At 51.7% G+C, this 20,152-nt stretch overlaps 2 protein-coding genes across 2 annotated transcripts in view; both read left to right on the plus strand.

Annotated features, from left to right (window-relative positions):
• BCL6 (BCL6 transcription repressor) overlaps positions 1-8,646 on the plus strand; it is an 18,239-nt gene extending 9,593 nt beyond the window's left edge. Inside the window, exons 3-10 of the mRNA XM_054639396.2 lie at positions 158-325; positions 1,390-1,611; positions 1,763-2,746; positions 3,352-3,533; positions 4,510-4,677; positions 5,755-5,885; positions 6,316-6,453; positions 7,331-8,646. Coding sequence (XP_054495371.1) covers positions 165-325; positions 1,390-1,611; positions 1,763-2,746; positions 3,352-3,533; positions 4,510-4,677; positions 5,755-5,885; positions 6,316-6,453; positions 7,331-7,474 — 2,130 coding nt within the window. The 5' untranslated portion in view covers positions 158-164 and the 3' untranslated portion in view covers positions 7,475-8,646. The remainder of the gene's footprint in view (positions 1-157; positions 326-1,389; positions 1,612-1,762; positions 2,747-3,351; positions 3,534-4,509; positions 4,678-5,754; positions 5,886-6,315; positions 6,454-7,330) is intronic.
• An 8,925-nt stretch (positions 8,647-17,571) lies between these two features.
• On the plus strand, positions 17,572-19,171 carry SST (somatostatin). Its single transcript, XM_054639484.2, has 2 exons — positions 17,572-17,804; positions 18,673-19,171. Exons 1-2 carry the CDS (start codon positions 17,667-17,669, stop codon positions 18,883-18,885), a joined length of 351 nt encoding a protein of 116 aa, XP_054495459.1. The 5' UTR covers positions 17,572-17,666; the 3' UTR covers positions 18,886-19,171.
• The last annotated feature ends 981 nt before the right edge of the window (positions 19,172-20,152 follow it).

Genomic DNA, 20,152 nt, shown 5'->3' on the forward strand with positions numbered 1-20,152 from the left:
ACTGTTTGCCTTGGGAGCAAGGAGCTGGTGCTGCCCCTACCAGGAGCAATTGGCCATCTGAGCATGTCCCAGAGCAGCAGCCATCTCTTCCTCAGGCTTAGGGTACTTGCCTGGCTGTTCTCCATTCTCATCTTCCTCTGATGCTTGTGTCTCCCAGACTCAAGATGGCCTCGCCGGCAGACAGCTGCATCCAGTTCACGCGCCACGCCAGTGACGTCCTCCTCAACCTCAACCGCCTTAGAAGCCGGGACATCTTGACCGATGTTGTCATCATCGTGAACCGGGAGCAGTTCAGAGCCCACAAAACAGTCCTGATGGCCTGCAGGTGAGAACAGGCTCCTTCCCTAGCTCCCTCCTTGCTCCTTCAGCCTTTGGCCTCCAGAAGCACTGCTGCAGTCCTGTGGGGGCTCGTGGGATTCACAGGGAATCAGAGGTGGAGAAACAGAACTGAAAGGGGCTGCCAAGAAATTTGTACCTGTAATGGGATTAGAGCTGAGACCGCTTCCCTCCAGTGTGCTGCCCTCACCTCTCCTTGTGTACCCACATCTGCCCACACACAGCCCATGGAGACCAGCAGGAGCACAGCAGCTGTGAGGCACATCCCTGAAGGCAAAGCACAGATGTGCCACAGGGACAGGATAGGAGAGGAGAGGGAGGGCAGGATGTTCGCTGGGATGAGTGAGTCTTCTGTGACCGAGGTGTCCCCTGCCACAGCTATTTTTAGAGCTATTCCTCCCTGGCTCCCAGACTGCTGGCTGCACCCACCTTAGTTGATTAATTTTTTTTTTCTTCAAAGCCTGATGGAGTCTGAAATCACTTTCCATCTCCTAAGACTGTTGGAATTGCTTCCCAGTGAATGCTAATTAATATCCCACCATTGCCCAGTTGAATTACAGCAAATGCCTTCCAGGTTCTCTTGCTGACATGGTGTAAAGATTTCAAAAAGCCAAGCTTTGACTATTAAAATGTCTGAAAAATGTTTTGCCAACATTTCTCCTTTTTTTATTTTTCTGGTTTAAAACTGTGTGGATGCCTCAAGAGGCTTCTGAAAGAAATGAGTCATAGTGGAAGGGGGATGGTGGTAAGAACAACAATGGAAAAAAACAAAAAAGCTGGGGAATTACTAAATGGAAGCAGTGGAGAGTTGTTGAGCAGGTGAGATCTAAAAGCAGGCTGTTCCAGTTGGGAAAAGTGCAGTGCAGAAGACGCTTACTAAGCTGAGAAACCAAGCTTGATAATAAGGGGGAAGCTCAGGGAATTCAGTAATTGCCTCCTCCTCCTCCCTTCCCATTCACAAACCCCCTCTGTACTCAGGGATTTCATACAAATTCTCCTTTTTTTCCTTTGACTTGTCATAACACTTTCCTCTGTACTGTCTCCCCTCTGCAGTGGCCTCTTCTACAGCATCTTCACTGACCAGCTCAAGTGCAACTTGAATGTTATCAACCTGGATCCTGAAATTAACCCTGAGGGGTTTTGCATCCTCTTGGACTTCATGTACACCTCCCGCCTGAACTTGAGGGAGAACAATATCATGGCTGTGATGGCCACAGCACTCTACCTGCAGATGGAGCACGTGGTTGACACCTGCCGAAGGTTTGTCAAGTCTAGGTGAGTGCAGTTGGTAAGCTTTGAAGAGCTGGGGACTGTGTGTTTGGGTGGACAAGGGAAGAACTGACAAAGTATCTGCAAATATATCTTTAACAGCTGAAAATGACTTTGTCTCCCTCCTAAACAATTACTTTGTTTTCCCTGATTCCAGTGAAGCAGAGATGGTGTCTGCTGTGAAGACCCCAAGGGAAGAGTTTCTGGCTGGACGGATGCTGGGCCACCCAGAGGTGATGGCTTATAGGAGCAGAGATGTCTCAGAGAACGGAATGCCTCTCCAAAACGGGTCCCTCTGCAACGGGAGGGCCTTTGCACCCGGCTTGATCAACAGTTTGTCTGGATCCCCCATTTCCTACCATGGATACAGCCCTCTCCCTCTAAATAGCTTCCTGGTGGATGATGAGTTGCGGGAGATGAGGATGCCTCTCTCTGAACTCTCAAGGGCAGGTGCCTTCCCCAAGGAGAGGATCCTGCCGTGCGACAGCTCCAGGACAATCCCCACTGAGTACGTGAGAACCATCACCGACATCTCTGCCAACATGTGCCACGCTACCATCTATGCTCCTAAAGAAGGTGCTGCTGAAGAAGCCAGGAGTGACATGCACTACAGCGTGGCTTCTGGGCCCAAACCTGTCATCCCCTCAGTCCGGAACAACCCCTACTTCCCCTGCGATAAAGTGGCCAAAGAGGAGGAGCGGACCTCTTCAGAGGACGAGATCAGCCAGCACTTTGAGCCCACCAACACACCCCTGGACCGCAAGGGACTCATCAGCCCTCAGAGCCCCCAGAAGTCAGACTGCCAGCCCAACTCACCAACTGAATCCAGCAGCAGCAAGAATGCCCGTATCGGCCAGAACTCCAGCTCCCTCTTCACCAAGAGCCCCACAGACCCCAAAGCCTGCAACTGGAAGAAGTACAAGTTCATTGTCCTCAACTCTCTCAACCAGAACACCAAGCAAGACAGCGCTGACCAGAACGAGATGGGAACCCTCTCTCCTCGCACCTATGTGCCCATGTCCACTTGCCAGCAGTCCATGGAGCCGGAGCATCTCAATGTGCAATCCCCCACCAAGATAAGCGTGAATGGTGAAGACTCTACGATCCCACAAGCGAGCAGACTCAACAATATTGTTAACAGGTGAGAAGATTTCCACCCCCCTTGCCCCTCCCTGAGAAACAGGACTTCCTGCATTGTTGGTGAGGGTTTGGAAGTGTGAAATATCTGTAGCATTGGGCTGGGAAGTCCAGTCATGAGCAGATGGAATCCCCTGCTTATGGTGGAGGGCTGCCAGTGACATTAGTGCCCACCATTCCCACTGTAGTGGTGCCAGCGAAGACTGGCAAAGGAACTGGGAATGTTGGGTTGTGAATCCCTGGGTAACTTTGGCAGCTCTGGATTATTCCTGGAGCCTGGATTTGCCTAGCCTGTGTTTCCACCAGACTCTCTATGCCTCAAGTTTTTTGTTGGCTGTAAGCATTGGAATGGCCAAAGTTTCAGGGAACAATATGCCATCTTCTGGACCTGGATGTTCCTAAAGACATACAAGGTCATTTGGTGATGAACATCTGAAGGTTTGAAGCTTAAGGATCTGTTGTTGATCAGGGCTATGCTGTGCAGCTCACGACAAAGACGTCCCCATAAAACATGTCTGTCCCTTGTGTTGGGAGGGGTGCAAACACCCTCAGTATCTCGAGCACAGCAAGGGCCTTCTCACAGCTGTGTACATTGCTCTCTTTCCACAGGTCCCGGGATGGGTCCCCTCAGAGCAGCGAAGGGCAGTCCCCACTGTACATGCATTCATCAAAGTGCAGCTCCTGTGGTTGCCAGTCCCCACAACATACTGAGATGTGCCTTCATACCCCTGGCTCAAACTTTGGAGAAGAGATGGGGGAAACCCAGTCTGAATACTCCGACTCCAGCTGCGGTGAGTCTTGCATCCTTGGTCATCTTTTTCAGCTAGCAGCTGGGGGCTGTGCAATGTAGGGACCCATCACTGAGTGCCCTGTGATCAAGCACACAGTCAGACCTGTCCCAGGTCCACTGCTGGTGAATCCCACAGTGCTTTACAGCCCCTTCTTAACTGTCTGCCCAGCTGTGTGCATGCATATGAGGGACACATGTAAATGGGAATTGCTGCCTTCCTCCCCTTCCCCAGCACCATTCAGATACCTTGTGCAGGGAGGTAGTCACCTGCTGCAAACCTGGCAGATAAGGACAGGAAACAAGTGCACCCCACCCCACCAGAACCACAGGAGAACAAGCCTGACAGATGTAATGACCCGTAATGGGGATTGGGCAAGCTGGCATGTCTCATGCATCCGTCATGATATCTTTATTATTAGGGAACCCAGTGTGCACATCTGGGGAAATGCAGATAATGAGGCTTGCAATCTTGTTACAAAACCCCACAAGCCCAAAGACAGGTATCTGTGCACTCATCTGCCTGTAGCTCAGGGAGGGGGAATGCAGCATTGCCACCTGTAGTGTGGGCAGAGATCCAAGGAGGGAGCATCACTGTGGTAACACTCAACACAACATTTAAGAGTTGGGCATCCTCCTACTGGGGGAGTCTGCCTTGTAATTTGCATCATGATCATCTTCCCAAGCTAAAGGCAGAGCTTTGTGCCTGTAAAGGTTAAAAGACCTCTGAAGGTGCAGGTGTTGCTCCAGAGCTGAGCATCCTTCAGAGGATGCCTGATCTCTTGAGTGCTTTCATGGACCTCTCTGGAAGAGGTAACAGCACAGTGGAAGCACAACTGAATATGAACACCTGCACCTGGCTGCTTGTTCCAACACTTGAACTGGCTGCGCCTCTCCTCCAACCCAAATCCATCCCATAGCCTACCAAGAAGGTGACCCATGCACTGTCCATCTGATTGCTCCTCTCTCTGCCCTCCCAGAGAACGGAGCCTTCTTCTGCAACGAGTGTGACTGCCGGTTCTCCGAGGAGGCCTCTCTCAAGAGACATTCTCTGCAAGTCCACAGTGACAAGCCCTACAAGTGTGACCGCTGCCAGGCCTCCTTTCGCTACAAGGGGAACCTCGCCAGCCACAAAACCGTCCACACAGGTACAGTGCTGGCTGTGGGGACAGCTTTGGGGAGGCTGTGGGTTGGTGAGCACGTGGGTGCTTATGGCTAGGTTTGTGCCTGGTGCAGCGTCCTCTACTCTGTGTCACAAGCTGTCCCTGATGGGAAGAGCAAGGTGCTTTACTTGGCACCGCTACTTGGACAGAGCACCAAACCTGGGAATGGGGGAGATACCTGCCCTTGCAGTAAGGGTGGAACTCAACCTCCTTTGCTGTAAAGCACTGGGCACCACTATTTTTAACGGTGTCGTGCAAAATTCATAACTGGGAGCAAATGCATGGCCTCTAGGTAACTTTGTGGTAGACTTAAGCAAGAAAAAAAATTAAAAATAGTCTAAAGAACATTTAGGGAGAAGTCTGAGATTTATTTTTACATCCTAGAAATTCAGGTCACATCTAGCTTGGCATAAACTGTGCTGATGAGAAAATCTGTGAATGGATGGACTCTGTGAATCAGCACAATGAAAGCTGAGAAAGGAAGAGGATATTAAGGGTTTAGTCATTTGCTGACAAACCTAGGGCTTATTTTATTTCATGCTTTTAATGCTTAACATGTCAACAGCCAGTTCACAAGCTGGGGAGGGGAAGTCTGGGCTGATGACTCTGTACTGCTGCACTGAATTAGACCCAAATTCCCACAGTCTCAGCTGAGCTCCAGGAGGGCTGTGCAGGGGACTGAGACAACACAAGTACCAGGGCAGTGTTCAAGGGTGCTTATTGACAGCTCTAGGGAGATGTAGATGCCAGCTGCTGTCCCAGGGTCAGGAGGAACAATGCTATTAATCCTTGCTGGCAGAGCTGCCTGACTTCCTCTCTTGCCCTGAAGGCTGCAGCTTCCAATCCAAAAGAGAAAATCTGCCTCCTGAGCTCACCCTGCCCTGTGGACCCTGCCCAATGCTGCTTGTCCACAGCCATCTCCAAAAAGGACAGGAGTCAGGGCTGGTGTTTCATGCCATGGGGTCTGGCAGCTGAAGGGACTGAACTCTGGGGAGCACCATGGATCCTGGCTGCTGAGCACACCTGTAGCTAATCCCTCACCCTTCCTTTTGGGCTCTGCAGGAGAGAAGCCGTACCGCTGCAACATCTGCGGGGCACAGTTCAACCGACCAGCCAACCTGAAAACCCACACACGCATCCACTCTGGGGAGAAACCCTACAAGTGTGAGACCTGTGGGGCCAGATTTGTCCAGGTGCGTGTGGCCTCTGGGACCCACGGTGCCTGGGGAGGTGGGATATGGTTGGATCTTCTGCCCAAGACTGGCAGATCTTCACTGCCAAAACTGGTGATGCCTCATGGCAGAGAGGAGGGTGATGATAGCCCAGCTTGCTGCCTTGGGCAGCTCTTCCCATGGTGTTGTAGGATAAATATGGACCTTAAGGTCCGAGGGGAAAAATTTGGCTTAGTAAGGAAGCCTTGACTGAGGGTTGTGGCTATTCTGCTCCATTTTGTCTTAAGGACTGGAGGTACCAGAGCTCAGACACATGGCCCTGGCTCCCAGCTATAACCCAATAGACCAAAAAAGCCGTCTGGGCAGAACCCCCTTCCCGCAGGGATACCCTTGCTCCCAGTGGGATGCCATCCTCCCTGGGGCTGTTGTGACCCAGAGCTGCTCTCTGCAGGTGGCCCACCTCCGTGCTCACGTGCTCATTCACACCGGGGAGAAGCCGTACCCCTGTGAGATCTGCGGCACACGCTTCCGGCACCTGCAGACCCTCAAAAGTCACCTTCGAATCCACACAGGAGAGAAACCCTATCATGTGAGTGCCCTGCTTTTTTTGGTGGTGGGGAATCTCAGCTTGGGCTGGGGGACAATGCTGCCAAGCCTGAGGGGCTGTGAAGGCACAGGCTGGTTGCAGCATCCTAACACCCTTTGCCAGCCTCATGAGGCCCCACACCAAGGTCACATCCCTGCTTCTCGTGCCCCATTTCCCTCCTGGGCATTAGCTGATGCTGATGTGGTGTTTTTTCAGGCGTGGCTGTGTTGGAAACACTGACATGCAGCCCAAGCTGGGTACATCTTAGTTGCTCTTTTCTTCCACCCCATCTGGAAGAAGGTCACACTACTTCAAATAGCTGTGGCTTAAATTACAGCTGCCTGTGGTGTGTGGGGATAGGGGAAAGGAGCAGACAGCCTGGCCTGAGCTCCCCTCTGATGGTGATAATCACACACAGCAAGCAGTATGCCCTGCCTTGCCTGCAGCCCTGTGGGCTCCCAGCGCTTTGCTGGGGCTTTCCTGGCTTTCACCATCTGTTCAAAAGAGAATCCAAGAAGAGGTTGACATCCTAACATCCTGGAGCCATTCAGCTCAGCAGAGGCCAAAAGCAGCTCCAGAAATAGCCCTGTAGCTGGTTTGATCACCTAGATATGGAGCTTGGTGCTATGTCTATCACAGCCAGAGTAATCTCCTGAGGGACTTTGCCCTTTGTACATCCCAAAAACCAATACATGCTGCTGAAAGCCCGGGATGGAGTGCCTGCAGGTGCTGCTCCTCCCACCATGTTCCCACTTTTCCCCTCATCTGCCTGTATAGTGGGTGCAGTGTCCTGGGGCCTCTGGTGGAGCGTGCCCTGAGGGGAGGACATGTCCCCTGCCATGGCATTTGACACCCTCTCTCTTTGCCTGTCTCCCCACAGTGTGAGAAGTGCAACCTGCACTTCCGCCACAAAAGCCAGCTGCGGCTCCACCTGCGGCAGAAGCACGGGGCCATCACCAACACCAAGGTGCAGTACCGCATCTCGGCCAGCGAGGTGCCCCCGGAGCTGCCCAAGGCCTGCTGAAGGCACAGGATTGCCCAGGAGGAGCTCGTCTTGGGGGGCATGGCGGGGAGCAGCTGTCCAAAGGATACTTGCAACACTTTAAAAAAAAAAAAAAAAAAAAAAGAGAGAGAGAGAGAAAAAAATATTCATCACATGATGGAGTGCCTCTAAACCCATAGTACAGATAGGTGGAAAAACATTAGAAATTAGAAAAAAAAAATTACAAATACACGGGTTTTATTTTTCCCAGTTATGTGAAACAAAATGAAAAAATAAAATTATTCAGATCTTACTGTATATAAAACATAAAAAAATTTAAAATAGTCATTTTAAATGTCTGTGCAGTGGAGTGTTGATAAACTCTGGAGTCTAACCTTCACAGCCTTTGCAGTTTGAAGATGAGGAATGTAATGTTGATTTATGGGAACAGATTTTTTTCTTTTGTATGCAAAATGTGTGTTCTTTTAAAGAGAAAGTATGCTATTAAAGAGAGGGCTTTAACTTTTTTAACCAAAGGTGAAGGAATCTATGGCAGAGTTGTAAATATATATAGATATAAATATATAAATATATATATAAAATAAATATATATAGACCTTTAAAAAAGCTATATTAAAAATATATAAAATGCATTAAAGGCTCAGTTGGACTCTGCAGGCAGAAGCCACTCTGAGAATCTTTATTATGATAGAGCACTTAAGGAGATATTTTAAAGTATTGCATCTGTACAAGTAAGAAAATATTTTGTCTAAATGCATCAGTGTATTTGTATTTTTTTGCAAGTGAAGGTTTACAATTTACAAAAAAGTGTGTATTAAACCAACAAAGCTGCAGAAGGAATTTAAAATAATAATAAAGTGTAATTTTTTGTTCTAGTTCTCAGTCTGTATATATGTAAAATGTGGTTTCGCACGGTGCCTTTCTTTTCAATGGAAGTTTTCAGTGTATGGACTATATTGAGCTCAGTTTCTTCAAGGTACAGCCTGATGTTGCAAAAGGAGTTTTGGTGGAACTCTTAAGTGGGGGAATGTTTTATTTTTTTTTGTTTTGGATTTTTTTTTTGGTCTTATTTTACATGCTTGTGTTATAAACAATCTCGGGAGACAGGGTTTGGGCTGTGTCTAAACTGCATTAATGCGTTCTGTAAAATATAGCTGTACAAATAAAAGAATAAAATGAAGAAAAGTGATGTATGATGGAGTGAGAGGTCTGTTCTTGCCTGTCCTTCTCCTTAAACACCTTGAAGCTTTGCTGGTGCCTGGGGAAGGGGCTGAGCATCCCAAGCCCTGGTGTGAGCTCTTGGCTTGGTGTGGCTCTGGCCCTGTATTGAAGGCAGGGCCTCTTTCAGCCTTGAGTGAGGGTGGTCTCTGGCAGGAGCAAGGCTCAAGTTTGCTCTGGATCCTGGTGGGGACTGTGCCACCCCCTTGGTGCTTTCTGCATTGGCACCAAGTAGCCAGCAGGAACTGGGCAGAGCCTGGGAGAAACCTTTGCTAACCAGCCCAGGGACAGCTCCAGATGGCTGAGTAGTTATTTATATTTCCTGGAATCCAGTGCACTTGCCAGAATTGCTCAGGGAAGATGACCGCCTGCTGCTCCTCTCTTCTCAGAGCCTGGGATAGGGGGGAGCTGCTCTTCTGCCTGCCTTGTGGGATGATTCAGGGGAGCAGGGTCTGTAACCCCATCCAGGACCTCACTGGCCAAGAGCATCTCTGTTTCCAGCCATTGCAGTCTGGCTTTGGGCCAGAGCTGAGACAGCCCAGCCTGAGAGAGTCCCTGGGCTCGCCCTGGTGGGGAGAGGAGCTGCTTTGCTCTGTTTGGATGGCTGTGGTGTGCTGGGAGAAGCTCTGGGTGCCCAGGCCCTGAGCTCTGTGCAGGCAGCCCAGCAGCTCTGCACTGCTCTGCTGGTTTCAGAAAACCAAAGAGCCTCAGGCAAAAAGTTTCTCTGAATCACACAGACAGGACTGGCTGGAACCAGCACTGGTGTGGAGCTCGGCCATGGCTCAGCACAGCCCGGGGTGGGGTCTGAGTTTCATTTTGAGTTTAGTTAATTCATGGATAGCTTTGTCTCGGGGCTCGCCAGATGATTCACAGTGGGGGCACCTGGAAGCCCCAGCAGGAAAAAGAGGGCCTGGCTGTTTGCAGGGTCACTTAGGAGGAGCTGGAGATGAAGAGAAGGATTTGGTTTTCAACACGCCATGGGACAGAGGTGGATGTGAGATAACCAAAGCAGCTTTGCATGGGAAGAAAATGCCAAGAAGAGGGGCAGCTAATTTGCTGGTTTTCAGCATCCTTGCTGCTCTGACTTGGCCTTCTGATGGTCACAGCAGGCTGAGACAACTATTGCTGACATCAGCTGAATATTTTTAGGACCAGGAGCTATGAAGATGCTTTTGGGCCCCATAAGTGGGATCATGATGACTGATAACAGCAATGCTATTCTTAGAGAAGTTCCACCTGAGGAATTGTCTTGCTTAGCATAGCCTCTGGATCTGGACAGGCTGCTGAGCTGGATAGAGTGGCTGGTCCTCATCTTTGTGAGCTTGTGGCTTTTGGGTCTGCTACTCTTCCTTATGACATCTTTGAGCTCTTGCTTTTTGTGCTCATCTAAAAGCAATGCAGTTGCCTTTTCCTGTTTGCCTCTAAATAAACATATTGTTTCAGGATGAAAGTTAAACTTTTTTACTTCTACTCTGGTCTTTTGAGGCCTCTCCCTGAGTACTGTGTCCAGCTCTGCAGCCCCCTGCACAAGGAAGACCCTTTGGAATGAGTCCAGAGGAGAGCCACTAAGCTGGCAGCAGGATTGGAACATGTCTTCAGTGGGGACATGCTGAGAAAATTGGGGCTGTTCAGCTTGGAGAGGGTTCCAGGGAGACCTTAGAGCACTTTACAGTACCCAAAGGGAGCCCACAAGAGAGTTGGAGAGGGACTTTTCACCAGGACATGTAGTGGGAGCACAAGGGGGAATGGCCTTAAGCTGGAGGAAGGTAGATTTAGATTAGCTATTAGGAGAACATTCTTACCCATGGTGGTGGTGAGGCACTGGAACAACTGATGAGGTTGCCCAGAGAAGCTGTGGATGTCAAATCCATGAAGTGTTCAAGGCCAGGCTGGATGAGGCCTTGAGTAACTCTAATCAGGGGAAGGTGTCTCTGCCCACGGTAGGGGGTTGTAACAAGATGATCTTTAACATCCCGTCCAACACAAGCCATCCTATGATTTTATGACCCCCCCCCAGCTCCTCTGGCTTGTCTCCCAGCAGCCCAGATCTGCTGGCATGTGAAGAAACCCCACAAAAAGGCAAGAGCTGAGCAAAGCCAGCCTCTCTCTCCTCCTGTTTGGTTTGGCCAGGCAGGACAGCTGCCTGGCAGCCTGCAGCAAGTGCCTGCCTGCTGTGGGGCAGGCATTTCATGAACTGAGGTCTTCCCAAGCATCCTTCTGGGCAAGAGCCTATTTTTTACCCCGAAGGCTGAGGCCAGCATGAGCCCTCACCAACTTACTCATGTTAGACACAGGGTGGTGGAAAAATAACCACAAATGGATCATTGCTTGAGTGTTAACAATAGCAAAATCTTACTTTCCCACCTTATTCCCTCATTTGCTTTCCCTTTCTACCTTTGTCGGGTGGGTTTTTAATGTTTTAGTAAAGCTGGCTGTCCTCACAGCAGGATTTTGACACACTGCTCTCATTTGACACACATATTTAGGTTTCTCCCCTCCCTGTCAGGACCTGCTTGCCTTTGAGCTCACCGCCTCTCTGGTTACTGCAGTTGTCACTTTTGGAAGCGGCAGGGCTGGACTGACAGCTCCACTTGCCCCAGAAAAGCAGCTGTGCTGCCACGACCTTTATTTCCTATTGACTTGCCCAGCTGCACTTGCAAAATAAATACTGTATTTTCCTGGAGCATGGTTTCCTCCTCCTGACAGACTTTATTTTTTTTTAACAGTGATGTCATGGCTTTTCCGGGCAGTTCAGCTGAAGCGATAGCAATCCGCACTCACAGGCCTGCAGGCATCTGGCACGGATGGTGTTTGGAGAGGCGAGGGAGCCCTCACACACAGAGCTGCCCTACACTTGCTTTATGCCTGCTTTATACCCATAAACACTGAACTGCTCGGCCCTGCCCGTGTCCGTATTGCTGGGTTGTTCGCCCTTGGAAAACCCAGCTTCAGAGACAGGCTGGCATTCAGAGGGAAGGTCACCACCGAGCCTATGGAATGGCTGCTTGCCAAGAAGGCCCAGCATGGAAATGGGGATTCAAACTCCAGGGGAGTGAACAGGGCTGCGGGAGGGGATGCTTTATTTCTTTTGGCAGCCTTGACGGACGACCCCCGGGGCCAGGCCGGGGCCGGGGCCGGGGCCGGGGCCGGGGCCGGGGCCGGGGCCGGGGCCGGGGCCGGGGCCGGGGCCGGGGCCGGGGCCGGGGCCGGGGCCGGGGCCGGGGCCGGGGCCGGGGCCGGGGCCGGGGCCGGGGCCGGGGCCGGGGCCGGGGCGCTCCGCTGCATTCTGCCGAGTCTCCACGAGAGGGCAGTGGAAGACGGAGTTTAAGCACGCAGTCCTGGAATTATGGAACAGTTTGGGTTGGAAGGGACTTTAAAGATCATCCAATTCCAGCCGTGGACAGGGATACTTTCCACAAGATCGCGTTCCTCAAAGCCTCATCCAGGCTGCTCTTCCAGGTGTTGAGCATCTGCAGCTTCTCTAGATTACCCATTCCTCGCCACCCTCACAGTAAAGAATGACTTCCTTATATCTAACCTAAATTGTCCCTATTTCAGTTTAAAACCATTCCTCTTTGTCCTGTCCCTGCATATCCTTGAAAAAGTCCATCGCTGACTTTCTATAATCCTGTTTAGCTACTGGAAGGTGCTATAAGGTCTCCCCAGAGCCTTTTCCAGGCTGAACAGAAATGGTGTTAATAGAGGAGAGTTATATACAGAGATAAAGCAGAGATAATTATTTCTTGATTTTATGTGCTCATCCATCTGTACCCATCATCTCTTTCCTTATGCTAACAATTCCTCACAGCTCAGGCCAGCATCTCTCTGTATGGTCCCAAACACAGCCCTGGCTCCTGGCAGCCACTGCAATAGTACAAGTAAATACCTCGGTATTTAACTCTCATATTATACCTGGTACATCACTCTTAGCTCAGCCTGTTCAGCTGTGTTTCTGCAAGTGTTTGTACTGGTTTTTCCCTTGTCTTTACCATATCTTTCCCTTCCTCTTTCTCTTCCCTCTCCCTTTTCAAGGCAGCTGCTATCATCCCTATGGATGCCATGGCAGTATCCCAGGTGCCTGAGACTGGGAATAAAACTCAGGTAACAGCATCAGAAATCCTAAACACAGCTCAGGCTCTTAGAGACATTCCAAAAATTAGGTATGTCACAGAGAATTCCACCTCTGTGAACCTCCACAGCCTGACTGTCTTCCCTCTTTGCTACTGGAGCAGAAATCCCAGATGCTTGTAATTGATGGAGAGGCAAATTCTTTTTGATCTGTGCCCAAGTTTTACTATAAAAACAGAACCTCTCGGGGCTGTTGTAAGTCTGTGTACAACCCCAACATTGCTGCTGTCTCTGTGCCCCATTCCAGGGGTACATGGTACCATTCAGCCAGAGGCTCTCTCCCTTATTGAGCTCTTGGTTTTTATTATCACTCAGGTAACTGACTACTTTTTCTCCACTCATCTGGATCTCCCGGGGCAGAAACCTGCTTTATTAGATTTCCAGCAAGCTGTTAAATCTGTGGGGTTGTAGCAGCCTCCTCACTGCCCCACAGCAGCAGCTGCATGTCCAGAGGCAGTGTGGGGAATGCCACCGCCCTGGCTCCCAGATCACCGCTCAACCCTACCAGCTTGGGCGCTGGAATATAAAGAAAAGCGGTATTCCCTGCTGGCAAGGCAGTGATCCAACTGTCCTGCTCGTGGAAGCAGAGCTGAGAGTGTGGAGAGCGCTCCGTAGGTGATAGCGAGGGAGATAAGGTGCGATGGGAGCCGGGCTGGCGGCTGCGGTGACAGCAGAGGGCACGCTTCGCTGCCGAGCACACAGCCTGGGCACCCAGAGCCGGGCACTGCTGGGCTGCTCTGGGTCCCTGGAGCAAGCTGGAAGCGTGGGGGAAAGGAAGCAGTCACAGGAATTCAGAGCAATTCAATCGTCTGCAAAGCCACATGCCCTGCAGCGCTGCGGCAGAAAGAAAGGAACAGAATTGCCTTTGCCACAGCCCAGCGGATGATGGATTTATCTGGCTGGAGAATGAATGCAAAAAAATTCAGAGCACACAGATCCCATAGAGGAGCTGGGGGAAGGGAAACTGGTAAGTCAATCTCAGCTCACTTGCTGATCTATGCCTGCACCAGCCATGAGGACATCTGGAGGTCTGCCCTTACCCCTTCCCCAGGAGTCCTCTGCGGGAGACAGTCCAGACTTGTATGGAGCAGATGAACTTCCTTTCTCCACTCCCTTGTTGCTGGTTCCTTCAGGTCAGCACAAGGTAGTTTTCTGAACCAAAGCACATGGTCTTTTTCCTTTAGATTTTCCTTGAAAAGAAAGAATAATTTTTTCAGAAGGAGAACATCAGAGGGATTCTCACAAACATCACCTGAGAACTTTGGTCCATTCAACATTGTATCTGTCAACAAGGCTCAGACGCTATGAGAGTTCAGTTTCTCTGCTCTAAACAGGCTGAGTTATTTCTAGGGGAACAGTCCCATCAAAGCTTTGTCTCTGGTCCTGCCTCACCAGCCTCACAACCTCAGCTGAATCCCAAAAAGGTAAAATCCCAAAAATGTGGATGTCAGAGCCTTTCTGAGGCTGCTCTGGCTCAGGAGTTTAGTCATGTCCCGATGGAGGGCATGACCATAGAGAAGAAACCAACCACACTTTCCTCAGGTGAGCTTCTGAAATTCAGTGGGACAAATCCAAGACACTTCCATGCAGTCACCATTCCCCTGTTCCTGGGGAACACTGATGGAATTCCTCCAGCCTCCCTCAGGCAGAGGGGGGAACAGAGGGACAGCCACCCAGCTCCAGTGCTGCACAGAGAGATGGAGTCAGAGCCAACCTCATCTTCCAAGTCTTGTCCCCAGGTACCTGGAAAAGCCAGTGAACATCCAAGCCAGGAATTCGCAGTGTGACTGATGGTCTGGGCTTGCCTGGAACTGGACTGTCAGGAGCACAACTCCAACAACATTTCTCCAACCCAAAGTCCCGCTGGGCATTATTGTTCTATGGCTGGATCCCCTGCACTGCCAGGTGGCCATGGAGGGTTGGCAGGGCAGGATTGGGCTGAATAAATGCAAAAATGAAAAACAAAGTGTGAGTGAAGACAGGGAAGGAACAGTTCTGGTCTGAACATCTTTAATAGAGCTGGCCTCATGTACACAGAGGTGCTGCGGGTAGCTGGGGAAGAGCAAGGTGCTGAGCAGCCTGGGTTTGGGCAGGACATCAAGAATGGCCTCTCAAAACCCCTTAGGAATCTAGTCTGGTATCTTCCCCCAGTTGATGGCAGCAGGACCATACCAACTTCCTGAAACCATCCCTGCCAGCCCACCTGGGACCCATCCATCTCCAGCTGAGCTGTGCAACTCTGCACAATCCCACTAGGTGTGTCTAAGTCCTGCTGGTCCCACAGGAAGTTATCAGGTAATGAGAAAGAGGGGAACTCATCAATGAGCTTGTTCCTGCACTGTGCCAGCTCCTACAGCTCTCATCTCCATGTTAGTGTCCAGGTGGGTCCAAAGGGTGATGAAATGTAGCACAGCTCTCCATCCCATGCAGCAGTCCAGGGCTGCACTCCAGCCCATTGCAGTGCTCTAAGAAATACAGGTGCTGAACTGATCCCTCTGGCACTTCAGGGCAGACCCATCACTGTGGGAGCCAAAGCAGGACGGTAGCTCTGGAGTGATGGGAGTTCCCAGTGTGCCCATCCCCTTGGGGTGACACACTGAATGACAGAAGGAGTGCCAGCCTGGAGAGCTGCCTGCTGTGCAGTGGCAGGGGATGTTAGGTAAGAGTTTCCAGTAAGCCACAGGGGAGTCTGAAATAACCCAGTGTTGTCTCCCATTCCCATCTCTGCTCTTCTCCAATGTGGAACCCAAGCAAGCTGCACTGCCCTGGGCTGGGGGAGCTGGGATGAGCTGGTGGGGAGTTGGAGCCTTCTGCAAAGCTGGCCCAGGCTTGCACTGCAGTGTGGCACAGCTGGGCTGGGCTGTGCCAAGCAGGTGAGCCTGGGGGCTACAAAACAACTCTATTCTCAGTGCAAGCAGAATGGAGAGCCCAGCTTGCTGCTACTGGCACATCTAGAAAAGTGGCGAAATTATTGTTGCTGAGAAAATCCTTTCCTAGGAAACCTCTCTGGAAGGCAGGCAAGAGATCCAGGATAGGTTTGGTGCCCTGGCATCTGCTGCCTTGGCCATTTGCCACAGCCAGGACTGGCTCTGCTTCTTTGCCCACAGGAGGAGAGAGATGCTGGTCCAGCTGTTCACACAGGATCTTGGTAGAGAGAAAAGCTCTGACAGTCACGGCCCTTAGGGACAGTCTGCTCTTTTGGGTCCAGTCATTTCCTTTGGCGTTGGTAGGAGGCTGTGTCCTGTGCCCAAAGCAAGGGAATTTGTCTAAACCAGAGCAGGGGCTGATGCTTCTCTACTGGTTTCCCCAGAGCAAGATGAGTGCTAGAAGACAGACAGGGTCCCAGGAGCACAGAGCTTGGCCTTGTCCATGTCAGGCAGATGAGGAAAAACTGGCTATAATGCAGCACAAGTAAACCCAACCCTCAGGGCCTCATGGGCTACAAATGAAGGCTTATTCTCTCATGATTTTCATTAATTTTGCTCCATAATTTGGGAAAGATGAAGAGGATGAAAGCTATGTGAGGCTACAGAGCTGCACTGCACAAAGGAAGGGAGCACCATCGAGGGAGGGCAGTCACAGTGCAGCCCAAAGTCCTGCCTGGTCTGGAACCAGCAACCAGCACCAATTCATCATGTTGGACTGTGAAACAGAGCAGGAACACTTTGTTTCATGTTTCACACTCCCTGGTCAGCTTCAACAAACCCAGACAGCAGCACCAGGGTTGAAAGTGGAGCAGGGGATGCACATTAATTCATCATGAAACAAAATGTCATTTTGAAGGCTTCTGGAGACCTTTTCACAGTACTTGAATTCTTGTCCCCTCAAGTCTTTGACTTTTCTCAGCTGGAAATTGAGATAGGAGAGGTTCCTATACCCCTTTTTTGACAACAGAGGCCCTTTCCAGCACATCCTGCTCTGCTCCTGCCAGCTGGGAGACAGCTGAGGAGGCTGATCCTTCAGGGGGGTTGAAGCAGCTTTTCCGCGTTGTGGAGGCTGGAGGAGTGGGGAAGACTGTCCCACCATCGAGTGGGACAGGTGCATGCCAAGGGACCAGCATGTCCAGCGACCCTGAGATGGAGACAAGGGTCCCCGCAGGCTGAGCCAGGGACCAGCACGCCCCGACCCAGGCACAGATTTGTGCTCGCCTCCCAGAGCGGCAGAGCCACGGCAGGAGCCGGGCACTGTCCCTGAGGCTCCCGCTGCCCCCGGAGCTGCCCGCGGGAGGGAGCCTGGGGTCGGACCGGTGCCGGAGCGACCCACAGGGGCAGGGGAGGCAAAAGGACCGACCCCAAGGGCACCTCAGCAGCCCCACCCGCTGCAGGAGCCGGAAGCAATCGCCCTTCAGGGGACCCTTTGCCGCTCCCCGGATTCTGGAGCCGTTTCTCACCGACGGGAGGGACCCGGCTCCAGGGCGAGGGGCTTTGGCAGCGCGGCTGCTGGGGGGCTTCACCCTCCGGCGCTGGGTCAGAGCCGCGGGTGGGCGGTGACAGCCGGGACCCCCCAGCGCCGCTCGGGTGGTCTTGAGGCCGGGGAGGAGGGAGCGGACGGGCAGGGTCGGGAGCTGTGGTCGGGGCGGTGATTTGGGACGGGGACTGGGGGCGGCCAGAGGGGAGGGGAGCTCAGGGGGAACCGCGGAGGCTTGGCCGGCGCCGGGCAGAACGGAGCATCCCCGGTCCCGTTCCCCCCCCCGTTCCAGAGACCCACCCCCGGCGGCGTGGGGCGAGGGGGGCGCCCCCGCCTTGACGTCAGGAGAAGGGTTTATAAAGGCGGCGGGCGGCGAGGAGATCCCCAACGCCGGAGCCGAGCCGCAGCGGAGCCGCCAGCGCCTCCCGCCGCCGCCTCCCGCGCCCGACCCGCCGGCGAGATGCTGTCGTGCCGCCTCCAGTGCGCCCTGGCCCTGCTCTCCATCGCCCTGGCCCTCGGCACCGTCTCGGCCGCCCCGTCGGACCCGCGGCTCCGGCAGTTCCTGCAGAAGTCGCTGGCCGCCGCCGCCGGGAAGCAGGTGAGAGAGAGCCCCGCGACGGGGCGGACACCGCGGGTACCCCCGGGCGCCCCGACGGCCGCGCTGCAGGCTCCCGCTTCTACAGAAACCCCGATTCCCCTCTGCAGAACCCCCGCTCCCTGTCACAGCCCCGGCACCCCTGCTGCGGACCCCTCCCGTTCCTCGCCAGGCTTCCCCAGTGTCCCTGTTTCAGACGCGCGGTTGCTTGCTGCAGACCCCTCTTTCCCCGCAGATCCCCCGTTCCCCGCCGGGGCTGAGCCATCGACAGGTTGGGCAGCTGGTGCTGGGAGGTGAGACAGTCCAGCTGGGTGCTGGTGGTCAGTAAGGAGCAGGCACTGCTGGAGCACAGGGCAGAGGCTCCTGGTGAAGCTCCCAAGGTTTTCTCCGGGTCGTAGAATGAAAGCAGCTTTCTCAGAGCACAGAACAATGGTCTTATCCATGCTGGGTGACAGCCGAGGCTTGGAGGGACTAGAAGAAAAATAAGTCCCAGTGAGATGGTGACCAATTCAACCTCCCCTGCCAGCTTCCCCAAAGACCTTTCCCGTGTCACTTTAGCAGCAGGCTCGTGGCATCCTCGCTGAGTGCTGGAGCCATGGGAAGAGAAGGTAAAGACAAGTTCATTCCCTGTCATGCACAGGACAGCAGTCTGTTCCCCACACCAGGTAGATGCTATAGACACAACTGCTGCATAGCAGCTGTCAGGCTGGGCTCTTTGGAAAGCCAGGGCTCCTCTTCTCCTCCTGCATCCTGAATGTCTCTAATCTGGCCATGGAGAAGTCTTAGAGGAACAGAGTGGTGAGCCCCCAAAAATCAAGGAGTAATTGTGATCTCTCTATCTCTTTCTCCCTTTCTGTCTTTTGTCCCCAAGGAACTGGCCAAGTACTTTTTGGCAGAACTGCTTTCAGAGCCAAGTCAGACAGAAAATGAAGCCCTGGAGTCTGAGGACTTGTCCCGAGGGGCTGAGCAGGATGAAGTGAGACTGGAGCTGGAGCGCTCGGCCAACTCAAATCCTGCTCTGGCACCCCGGGAACGCAAAGCAGGCTGCAAGAACTTCTTCTGGAAAACTTTCACATCCTGTTAGCTTTTGAAACCCACCTCTCTCCCCATCCATCCCTGCCCTGCTCTGAGCAGAACCTTCACCACAAGAGGCGAAGACTGTAAATACACAATCCACAGTTATGGTGAAATTAAACAAGGAAAATTTGAGTTTGATTTCCACTTGTTTTAATAAAACTTTCTGTTCCAATTGTACATGATTTGCTTGAGTTGTGATTTCTGACTAGTTCTTTGATGACATGCACTCTGCAACTCTTTCAAATGTACTATTTTTAATTCTCTGTTGCAATAAAATTTATGTTTCAAACGGTGATGCTAAGGCTCAGTGGTCAATGAGAAAACTGAGGTTACCTCTCAGGCTGCTCATCTTCAGAACACTGCCTGTCTCAGGGCAGCCAACACCATGCACATCCGCACATATGCACACACACACAGAGTATCATAATGGGATATTTTTTCTGTGATCTTACTGAAAGAACTAGAGCCACAGTGATATTTTAGATATCAAATCCCTACAGTTGTGGCTGAATCAAATCAGTGCTTCAAGTCGGTCTGGAGGATTTACACCCATCACCAGAGGGATCAGTAAAAATCTCAGCTGTGTATTTTGAGTGATGGGGATGGTAAAAGTAGTTCATGGTACAAGTTTACACCACACATCTCATTCCCTCCTCAGCCACAGGCACTAAAAGGTTTCCCTACTTGGCATATTTTGGTCCTTGCAGTATTTCTGACAAACACTGTTCCAGGGATTCCTTCAGAAAGTTTTCCTTTGTTCTGCTGTGCAGGGGGCAGTTTCGCATCCCTGTAAAGCTGAGATGTTAACCCCATGGCACCAGACCCTCTCCATCTAATGAACTGGTCACAGCAGTTTTTCTACCCACCTCATCATCTTGAAAGGCAATATTGAAGGGTTCAGCAGAGTAGGAGATTAGCATTGTGAGAAAAACATTATTTTCTCAATGGAAGACAGATTTTTCATGCTTTTGCAGAGTCTCAGCTTTCTGGCCGTGCTGGTTTGTGCCACACACTCACAGGTGAATTGGAGCCATAGAGAAAACATCCTGCACAGGGGACAGGTGCCACTTTGATGAGAAATTCATCATTCAGGATTAAAAATAAGTATTTTGTAGCCATCATATGTGAAAGAAGGGTGAAAAATGGGGGATTTCAGAGATATTCATGGGCACAGGACTCAGCATGACTCCAGTGAAGGTGGATTCCCCAGCTGAAGGCTTGTTAAGTTGCCTCTGGTCTGTGCTGAGTGTAGCTCTCTGTGGGGCATCATTCTT

This window comes from Agelaius phoeniceus, chromosome 10, assembly GCF_051311805.1.
Source record: "Agelaius phoeniceus isolate bAgePho1 chromosome 10, bAgePho1.hap1, whole genome shotgun sequence".
Taxonomy (NCBI): domain Eukaryota; kingdom Metazoa; phylum Chordata; class Aves; order Passeriformes; family Icteridae; genus Agelaius; species Agelaius phoeniceus.

Bases quoted from the DNA above. Each gene is read 5' to 3' on its own strand.
- SST (XM_054639484.2), top strand. From the start codon at position 17,667: ATGCTGTCGTGCCGCCTCCAGTGCGCCCTGGCCCTGCTCTCCATCGCC. The intron at 17,805-18,672 runs GTGAGAGAGAGC...TTTGTCCCCAAG, and splicing joins CCGCCGCCGCCGGGAAGCAG to GAACTGGCCAAGTACTTTTT.